This window comes from Bombina bombina, chromosome 1 (genome assembly GCF_027579735.1).
Source record: "Bombina bombina isolate aBomBom1 chromosome 1, aBomBom1.pri, whole genome shotgun sequence".
NCBI lineage: Eukaryota > Metazoa > Chordata > Amphibia > Anura > Bombinatoridae > Bombina > Bombina bombina.
Window position 1 is genome coordinate 291,132,281 of NC_069499.1, and position 11,495 is coordinate 291,143,775.

The following is an 11,495-nucleotide window of genomic DNA, read 5'->3' on the forward strand; positions in this document are numbered from 1 at the left end:
CTTGTTTTTTCCATTTCCAATTTATCCCTATTAACATCTTTATTTATAATTTTCTCATAGGCTGGATTTTACAAATCCAATAGATTTTGAAAAAGAGTCCAACAATCTAAAGAATACATTTCTAGAAAAAGGATACAAGAAAGTATGGATTTATACAGCCTATGAGAAAATTATAAATAAAGATGTTAATATATGAACATGTCACGAATATAAAAGCCGGCCTGAAATCTCACAACCTATCTGACCATTATATTCTGGTTCATAATCGAAACCCTAATTGCTTCAAAGGTACTATTTTAGAACAGGTACATATGGGTAAAAGAGGGGGAAATAGAGAAATCCTACTCAGACAAAGGGAGACATATTGGATACATGCTTTCAATACCAGAGTTCCATTAGGCCGAAAAAAAAGATATTCATGTGGCAGCCTTTCTATAGAAACAAGTATTAATGTATCCCATAATTTAACATTTTAATATTTTTAATATATTTAATTATTAATTCTCATACATATTTTAAATGCATTCTTATGTATTATGAGTGTTTTTATATAATGAAGGAAATGTATGTATATTTATGTAACTATCTTTTTGTTTATTTATCTACAATTCATTTAGTTGGTTTTATAGTATTTTAAGCAATGATTGAAGGCATACAAAGCCTTAATATATTCCTTTCTATTGGTCGTTAAATATATATGTATATTTTGTGTTTTCAACACTAAGCATTAGATTAAACAAATCAATTAAAATACTAATATATTTGTACAAATTATTTGTGGGGATTCCCTGTCCCCGTGGAGCGTGACAGGAGACTGGTTGTGTTTGAGATACACGGAACAACCAGCTATGTGTCTGTAGCAACAGTTGCTATGTAAGATAGTTATGCTAACATGATGATGCTGACATAGATTACGTCACTCCCGGAACGTTCCCGGAAATATGGGATACCCAATTAGTATCATAACCTCACAGTGGTATATAAAAGAGATGAAATCCGCTGTTCATACCACCTCTGATGAAGAAGGGCATTTATTGATATTGTACCCCCTTCGAAAAGCATAAGGTTAAGAGGCAGAGGGCCTCACCCTGATAAGGATCGTTTTATCTGTCTGAATATTTTACCACTGAATTGCTGGCTTGTGGATTTTTAGCATTGTATTGGGAGAAATATTATCAACGCTGTATATATACCTCATGATATTGAGGTTAAATAGTGTGAGTGGAATAATCTCCTGTCTGTCTTAATGTTCGTTTCAATAAACGGTATAACACTATTAGCCCTATCTGGCTTGTGTTTGTTTTTCCCCTCTGTGGATCTAATGGCCTGTATACGGAGGGGAGGTTTATTGGAAGTGAGATACATTGAGACTGGAAGTTTCTGACATCATAAGCAGTGGAACTTGAGGATTCCGTTACCAACTGACATTCTGATCAATACTGATCAACACTATCTACTTACCTCATATTGATTGAGGTTGCTGAAAGTGTACATCTAATTGGGTGTGAAGATCCCTCTTCCTTTTTTTGACGTACTTCACCTACTTGAACTGAGGATTTTTATCTAATACAGTTTTTTATATGGACCTTGATAGGAATATTATATAATTATAGATTTGACAGGATTGTTGATTATATTTATTTTATTATTCATGTAATGTATGAATTTTATATGAATTTTATGTGACTCTTATATGTACTATTTATTATATTTCGAACAACTTTCTTATATATATTTTTTCCATGTATTGTATTACAATTTTGAATACCATTGCTGTCAAATATTAGTCATTTTTACTATTTACCATTTTCAGTAAGTACCAATTTTAAAGTGCCGTACACTACATATATATAGCGCCATCCCATATCATTCTTTATTTTTATCCTTTAGAGAGATCTGAGGGACCTATCTGTGTTTTTTGAGACTGGCTGCTTCACTGTAGTTATCTTTTGAATGATCTACATGGTATGTTGTAAATATTAACATATTGTAGTAGGGAAGCTTCCCCTGCTGGGAGCGCTTTTGGGGCTTATCTGTGGATTTTTTGTCCCCAGATTTTTTTTTACACACACACATATATATATGTAAATAAATAAATAAATATATATATATATATATATATATATATATAATTTTATATATATATATATATATATATTGTGTTTGTGTGTGTATAGGTAGAAATCGGGGGGGGGGGGGGTGTAATTTCATTCTCGACCCAGGCAGCAAAATGTCTTTAGCCTGCTGTGCTCATTAAACCGCCACTGGTTTACACCTTAATAAAAGTAATAATATGAAAAATAATAAGAAATACAACCTGCCAAGGAAAGTGGTATTGTAAAAACAAAAAGGAAGAAAAATTAATTTTTGATACTTATTGATGTGTAACTTTTCAAGAAATGCTAATTTTGTAATTAAAAGTGTGTTTCTTCCCTTGTTTGTTCTTGTATCACAGCTGCAGCTATTGGAAATGGAACATATTTTGCCGTAAATGCTAATTATTCTGCACATGACACCTACTCCAGGCCTGATCAAACAGGACAGAAATACATGTATCTTACCCGGGTACTCACAGGGGTAACGACTCAAGGGCGAAGCGGAATGGTTGCACCTCCAGCCAAGAATCCAAATGATCCTACAGACCTGTATGACAGTGTAACAGATAATACTGCACAGCCATCTATGTTTGTGATATTCAATGACATCCAGGCTTACCCCGAGTATCTAATCACCTTCTCAAGATAGATCGGAATTTGGTGGCGCTATACAAATAAATGATAATAATAATAATAATCTCTTCTTATCTAATCACCTTGGTCTAGATTACAAGTGGAGCACAATCAGTAGCACGGGGGTGTTAATTTTTGTGCAAGCTTGTGCAAAGAATAACACACAATCTAGTATTACAAGCGGGGATTTAAATATTTTACCCTAACTTCTTAATGTGGCTGAAAAGTTTTTAGCGCAACCCATGTTTTTAATGTATACAGCATGGAGCTTCAAAGGACATGAAACCCAAACATGTATTTCATGAATCAGGTAGAACATATCATTTTAAACAACTTTCCAATTTACTTCTATTATTTAATTTGCTTCCTTCTCTTGTTATCCTTTGTTGAAAGGTTTATCTAGGAGTAGCAAAACACCTAGGTTCTATCTGCTTATTGGTGGCTGCATTTATATACCGATTGTCATTGGCTCACCCATGTGTTCAGTTAGAAACCAGAAGTGCATTGCTGCTAATTTAACAAATGATACCAAGAGAATGAAGCAAATTTGATAATAGAAGTAAATTGGAAAGTTTTTTTCAATTATATGTTCTACCTAAATCATGAAAGAAAAATTTTAGGTTTCATGTCCCTTTAATCCAAAATACCAATGTAAAATGTAGCACTTTTTACAACCTGAAGTAAACCATTATTATTAATAGAATTTCACAGAACTTCATGAAGAATTTAACTACTTCACCATCAGCTTAGCACACCCTCGGGTTGGCACTCGATTGATATCCAACATGAATTTTACTGTAAGACCCCATAGAAGTCTATTTTGTAAGGAAATTATAGCACCCACGCTATACAAATTACAGATGTTATGCGGCCTAGACACTATCACTTATATGCTAAACAATAGAAGCGCTATTCATTATGCTACTATTTTTGCGTTCCACTTGTAATTTAGCCGTTTATCTTTTATTGGAATATTGTTTCATAGGTGTAGTCTGTTAAGGTTATTGTAATTAAAATTATATTAACAGTACTTTAATAACATTATTAACAAGTATCTGTTAAGATGCTAATTTAATTTTGTTTATGTCAAATTATTGTCATTATTGCAGGTGATTTAAAGGGACATGAAACCCCAAATTTTTCTTTCACGATTCAGATAGAGATTACAATTTTTTTTTTTTTTAATTCTTTATTTTATTCCAACAAAGCAAGATAATTATAAGTGCAAAAAAGAAATAGATTTAACAATTTGTTAAATGGCACAAGAAAATAAATAAAAAGCTTGTTATACATGTCATATCATATCATTTTACTAGATTCTTGTACTAACATTTTCAAACTTAACGGTAGTACAACCAAAATTTATTATTAATGTTAAGATTAATTTTGATTTTTAACCTCGTTATATGCTTTGTTGTTTTTTTCTTAATTAATAAAAAAAGAACAAGAGAAAGATATTACTTAGATTTTTACCAGTTTGTTTTGTATTATAATATATTGGACCTGTGGTTGAAGAGGAAAAAAAAAAAAAAAAAAAAAAAAAAAATTACCATAAATTTAAAAGAACAATTTCAGTATTCCGAAATGGGTATATTATCTTATCTATTTCACCCGTAGGGAGCGATTTAATAAATTTTGACCATTTTTGAAAAAATCTCTTTATTTCAGATTCTATATTTAGATCTGTTGCTAGTTGCTCAACCAAGCATTGTTTTTTGAGATAATTCTTAAGTTCTACTATTGATGGTATTGTGCTATTCTTCCATTCTTTAAATATCAGATTTCTGGATGCGAGGATAACTAAATTTATAATTGCTATTTCTTTTAAGTCTGAGTTCTTATCCTTTAAGAAGATAATATCTATGTCTGAAAACCTGAAAGAGGTTATTTTCAAGGCTTTCTCTATCCAGAATTCGACTTTAAGCCAAAATTGATAAATTTTAGGGCAGGACCATATCATATGTATTATATCGGCAGCAGGTAGCCTACACTTGGGGCATTTATTAAAGTTTAAGTTGTGCCATCTATAACCTTTGTCTGGAGTATAATAAGCTAAGTATATTAATCTGATATGGGATTCCCTCCAGGTCTCTGAGATAGTAGCCTTATGAAGCAGGGCTAAGGAACGTATTACTTGATGCTCTAGGCCATGTTCGTACATAAGAAGATTCAGCCATTTATGCGCTATATACGCAATATTTTTTTCTCCCTCATAGCTGAGCAAGAGATTATACCAAGAAGAGATAGATGTTAGTCCTGCTCTGATTAAGACCGACCAATTTTCCAGCTTACCCCATGACCAACTCTGCGAAAATTTACTGATTAGTTGAAACGTGTAGTGTCTAGCTTGGAGATAAGTGAAAAAATCACGATTATCCAAGTTATACTCTTGTTTCAACTCTTCAAAAGCTTTTATATTTTCTGTCTCTGAATTAATGAGTTGACTTACATAGTATATCCCATGTTGCTTCCATTTTAGTAATAATGGTGACTGTAAGCCTTCCTGAAATTCTGGGTTTCCTATGAATGTTTGATATTTTGGAATATTTGTATTAACTCCAACTTTTTTCCCAATTTTATTCCAGGCCTGAATGATCGTATAAATTGTTTTAATTTTTCTCACTTGTTTAGGTATTAACTGGGAGGGAAGATGTAAAAGAGATGTTGGTATAAAAGGAAAGATCATATTTAATTCCAGTTCGTTATCTGTAAAATGATCTGCTGCTGATATCCAGTCTGCAGCTATGCGTCCTAGCATGACTAAATTGTATAAATGTATATCAGAGAGGGCCATACCTGCAAATTGCCTAGGTAGAGTTAATTTCTGAAGCGAGATTCTAGGCTTTTTAGACTGCCATATAAAACGTCTAAGATTATAGTTATAGAGATTACAATTTTAAACAACTTTCCAATTAACTTCTATTATTTAATTTGCTTCCTTCTCTTGTTATCCTTTGCTTAAATGTTTATCTAGGCAAGCTCAGGAGCAGCAGAGAAACTAGGTTCTAGCTGTTGATTGGTGGCTGCATATATATATATATATCAATTGTGATTGACTCACACATGTGCTCAGTTAGAAACCATTAGTGCATTGCTGCTCCTTCAACAAATTATACCAAGATAATGAAACAAATTAGATAATAGAAGTAAATTAGAAAGTTGTTTTAAATTATATTCTCTATCTGAATCATGAAATAAATAATTTGGGTTTCATGTCCCTTTATTATGCTTCCGGTATAATGTGTTATATAATTTATAAAACCATTTTTTTATAATTGTGGTTATTTTTTTTTAATATCTGCTAAATTCTTTATGATATATTTATTATTTGTCATAATATAGCTTTGCAAATTTTAAACTCATTAAACACAGCAAATTCCTTTACTGAATATTAAAGGGCACTATTTAAACATGTTGTTAAAATTATTATTTGCATGAAAGGATTTAAAGTGAAAGTCTATTGAAACAAATAAAGGGGACTTTCATTCATGAAGTATAAGATACTTCATGTAGAAAGCTGCTTTATTTGATTCAATCGATCGCCGCTCTTAGCTGCTACAGCAGCCCACGGCTAAAAAAAATGTGGCTAAGAGGTGACGTTTTCACCTCTTGGCCAATAGCCGTGCGGTAAATCCGGCTCCCATGGGCGCCAAGCCGGATTTACCGCACGGCTATTGGCTAAGAGGTGAAAACGTGGGCTGCTGTTCAAACGGCGATCGATTGAATCAAATAAAGGAGCTTTCTACATGAAGTATCTTATGCTTCATGAATGAAACGCCCCTTTATTTGTTTCAATAGTAAATCCTAGCGTTTGTAAAACGTTAGGATTTACTTTCACTTTAAAATAGCTTATTTTTATTTTGAATTCAACAGGAAAGCACTAAATGACCCATGGGATAGGAGCTCGCTGGCTGAAAAGTATTAGAACAAAAACAGTTTGATTGTTTAGCAGATGTATATGAATAAACTGAAAGACATAATAAAATACCCTCTTTTAAAGGGAAGTTTAACGGGTATAATGACCCTTTGTATTTTTATGACACAATTTAACATATTAAGGACCAGTTTACTCAAATAGGAACAGTATCTTGCAGCAGCAATACGATGTGAAGAGATGATTTATAGTAATACATACTAAAATTTAATAAGTAAAATTAATTGTTTATACCTTTTTATGTTGTATTTCACACACAGTCCTCAATGATCCTGGAACGCCCGTTTAAAAGGGATGGACAGCATCGCTTTTTCAGCCTGCCCCTGTCCAATAACATGCGTGCAATTAATTAGATGCACAGAAATATTTTTTAACTATACGCATACACAAAATACTAAGTACACGCACCACTAGTCATTACCAAGTGCGCAATGTCTCGGTCACATTGTGAGATGTGAGTGCGCGATCACGTAGACGCGCATCCATGCTGCTGTGAAATCTAATGAGCAGTGAAGCAGACAAATGAAACAGCTATACCCAACAGAAGGGCAGTGGGGAAATATGCACAAACAAAGGAGTTACCCTCCTATAAAAAGTTAAATACATAGACGCACTTACTATTGCAATATTAAAGGATTACTTTCTGTTATAATTTTTAAGCTAAACAACTAACATATTAAAGTTAATAAACATTAATTAAAACCTACTGACCTATATTTTCTCCAAAACAAAGTTTCATAACGTTCTAAAAGTTATATCTTTTATTCGCTTATGATGTCACGTTATCCTGCCCACTATTTTCAGCACTGCATGTTCAAAATACTTAAACCAATAACTTTGTGTTTAAAGCGCCATTTTGAAACCTAGGTATTGTAAATGGATTGGTACAGAGCAAAGGATACCCATGGAGTGGGTTTGGAAAACAATTAAATTTGCAGAGAAGATTTCTGATATATGGTAGAGATATGTTAATGAAATGCTATTGATAAAAAGTGTATTTGGGGTAGTTAGTTAGTAACAGGCATAGAAAATATTTACTTACAGTGGCCCTTTAAAGTGTTATTAGAGTATTTTAAAACTGAAATGTGTTTCGTTAAAGATTTCATATATGTTTACACTTTATTTATTTGTGTTTTTTTCTTGGCTTATTGCACACACTAAATATGGCTGTGTTTAAAAAAAAAAAAAAAAAAAAAAAAAAAAAAAAAAAAAGCGAATGGGGTTTGTTGAGTCAGTCACTAAAAGCTTTTTCCATACTTTACACATACACAAACATACATACACACACATATATGCACACACATACATACATGCGTGGGTCAATATGTAGTAAATATGATGCGTGTGTATATATACATATATATAAAAATATTTCATATAGGTGGTGAGAGTCCATGAGCTGTTGCGTATGGGATATACATGCCTACCAGGAGGAGACAAAGTTTTCCAAGCCGCAAAAAGCCTATAAATGCTCCTCCCACAGTCCCACCTCACACATACCTCAGTTTTTAAACTTTGCTTTATTAGGAGGTGGTTGAAGCATGATGTGCTTGATTTCTTCAGTGAAAGGTGCTTCAGAGCATAATAAAGACTGGTTCCCCTCAGAATACAGTGCTTGTCAGATGGAAGTGAAGGGAGTACTGCCTCATGACTCCATGTTTTTGCCTCTGGGAAATCTTTTCATGGGCTCTCTGTAAAGTTGGTCGCAGGGAATCATCTTCTGCCTCACTTTACAGATCAACATACTCCTATTCCATTACCTCTGCTGATATGTTTCAGTACTTTTTTGACTGTTTGCTTTCAGTGGGCGAGTGTCTAAAAGGTAATTATTAATTTTATTACTAAGGACACTCAAAGCTATGGACTGGGCACTTATCACATAAGTTTTTTTTTAGGATCTAGAGAGTCTAAGAATTGATTTAGTGAACACATCTGAGTGAGCACATGGTTCACTGTGTAATGCCATTGGACCAGATGGTGAAAGGGGTGTGAACCCACCACCCAATGAGAGGTAGAGCTGTAGTTTTTAACAAGCACATTGTTCAGTTTTAGTCAAGGCTAGGAGTAAGGCGATAAGCCAAAACACGTCAGCCCGCTATCCAGACAGCTCTCGAATCCTCTGTATTTTTACCCCGGGGTTATTATCCCCTCCACATTGTGTGTCATTATTGTTTTTGCACTACAGCGCTATAGTCACGAATAAATATTGTGTATCGCCTCACTCCTTTGTGCTTCTCTCCTTCTTTGTGCTTATGGACTGGGCACTTATCACATAAGTTTTTATTATATACTATTTTATATATAGAGCCACGGGACAGGTTTTATTCCCCTTTATCAAAAAATATATATAGAAAGAAAATAAGGATAAGTAGTCCTTATAAAAAGATAGGGAATTCAGCACTCTCCACTACACATAAAGAAAAGGATATATATCATCAGTATAAGTAAAAATCCTAAATGTATAAATATAGAGCTGAGTGTGGAGCCTGGTGGATACAGAGAGTAGAAACTTGACAACCAGCATGCGTTCAAAGCACCAATAGTTTTATTATTTACAAAAAAAGCAAAAAATAATGAAAACTTTCAGGAATAAGAAAATAAAGTTAAAAATAAACATAAGAGCTTGATGTCTAAGACAGACGTCTTATGGGAAAATCTGTCATAAATGTAAACATGACTTGTAAAGTGGCTTAACATAATAGTAAACCTGCAACACCTCTATCAGAGGACAACCCCAAAATTATTGGTTATATGAGGGTAATGTTGTCATAATAAAATCCTGAGGATCTATGCAGCTCACATGGACATAAAGCCAATATTAGAAGTAAAACCACAAGTAAGTAGTGATGCGAAAAGTGACATATAAGAAAATAATGATTGTAGAAAAAAACTACAGAACCATATGCAGCAATTCACTATACCAAGTCTCAAACACAACACCAAAATCAGAGGACAGTCCCAAATGAAAGGGTTAACACTGTCATGATATAAACATAGGATCTATGTGTTTAGAGATAGGTATTTACACGGAAGGTTTAAGCAATATGATACAATTTGTTATAAATCAACAGCATGAGAAAAAGAGAGCTGATAATTAGTCCTTCCAGACCGGCTGTGAAGAGCTCAGACCAGGCATCCACTTATTTTCCGGGAGGAAAAAAGATGTAAGTTTCCACTGCCTGTATGAAATACAAATTGTTTCGTGCACTCACAGTCTTTTCAAAATGGTCAAATGTTGGATCCTTGATGGGCTGCTGCAATGCGGTTAGTGTTGAAGTTGGAAATAAGTAATAAGTCACTTTAAGCAATCGTTGGTTTCCAGAAGTAAAGACAAACCCCACAGGTAGGCGTCTCATCAGAGAGATCAGCTGCTGCAACTGCCTACGCGCGTTTCATCCCCTTGACTGACAGGGACTTCCTCAGGGCTGACGTCATAGTCCTAAACTCGACCTTTTATAGGCCATATTGGAACACGCCTCCGGGAATCAATGAAAATATAAATGCAACAATGAAACGAAAATTGATATAAAATGTATATACATAATTCCTTTATAATATAGAATTTATAATAAAGACAAGGTGCTTATGAACACATACAAACAGTTTTTAAAGAAAACAAAAAGTTGTATAAATAATATTGCTGGGGGCGGAACCGTAAAGTGAGAGTAGCCCCACGGACACAGAGGGCATCGAAAAGGGTTCCACTATATAATCCTTAAACACAGATTATGTCAAAATCAGGCCAAAATACAATTATGTACTTAGAACAGGACAATTTCTTACAGCAAGGATCCAAAATATATAACAGAATTTGTTTTTGAGACAGCTGCAGGATCGAACCTAAAACCTCAAAACTATTTTAGCTAAAAAGCACTAGCTAAACTAGTCCTAACCCACTCATCCAAACTGGGGAAACCACATATGGTGGAAGTCTAAAGCCAATAAGCCTCATGGTTTGAGTTTCATCCAAAGGATTTGATCTCAAACATGCATATTGTTCTTTAATGTTAAGTTGTCTCATTACTTCTTTGAACAATAAAGTACAGTATGCACGTTTGAGATCAAATCCTTTGGATGATGAAACTCAAACTAAGTTGTTGTTTTTATTAAATGATGCCAAATATGAAGGCTTGATCTCCAAAAAAGAATTTGACTATCTGTTCCCACATCATCCCACTTTACCTACTTTTTACTGCCTCCCCAAACTGCATAAAAATAGCAAAAAAACACCTGGTCGCCCGATCGTGTCTGGCATTGGTGGAGGGACAGAAAATGTAGGTAATTTTGTAAATTCTTTCTTAAAACCTTTTCTCCCAACACTACCTACCTATGTAAGAGATACTTCTGATCTTTTACAAAAACTTAATAATCTAATTTTTGATGATGATATCATCTTGGTCTCCCTTGATGTTGAAGGTCTTTATTCGTCAATTCCTCATGAGGTAGGAATCGCAGCCTGTAGATCATTTCTTGAGACAAGTGGCCCTTCCTTTAACAAACATACTGATTTTGTTCTTTCCCTTCTTAAATTTGTGCTTGAGAACAATGTTTTCTGTTTTGATGGAAAATATTTTTAACAGATCCGTGGTACAGCAATGGGGGCCACTGGTGCCCCCACTTATGCTTGCCTTCATTTAGGGATTTGGGAACTATCGGAAGTTTTTGGTACCCACAATGATATTGTTGAGAGTTCTGTCCAATTGTGGCTTCGTTATGTGGACGATGTCTATATGATATGGAAAGGCGATTTAATGAATTTGGAATCGTTTGTTAAAACCCTGAATAATAATTGTTACAATATCTTTTTGACTTATGATGTTGATTCTCATAAA

The 11,495-nt window shown here is 33.9% G+C and overlaps 1 protein-coding gene across 1 annotated transcript in view; it reads left to right on the plus strand.

Moving 5' to 3' along the window:
- LOC128645218 (protein mono-ADP-ribosyltransferase PARP14) overlaps positions 1–6,748 on the plus strand; it is a 285,203-nt gene extending 278,455 nt beyond the window's left edge. Inside the window, exon 17 of the mRNA XM_053698043.1 lies at positions 2,456–6,748. Within this exon, the coding sequence (XP_053554018.1) occupies positions 2,456–2,745 (290 nt within the window). The 3' untranslated portion in view covers positions 2,746–6,748. The remainder of the gene's footprint in view (positions 1–2,455) is intronic.
- Positions 6,749–11,495: the final 4,747 nt, after the last annotated feature.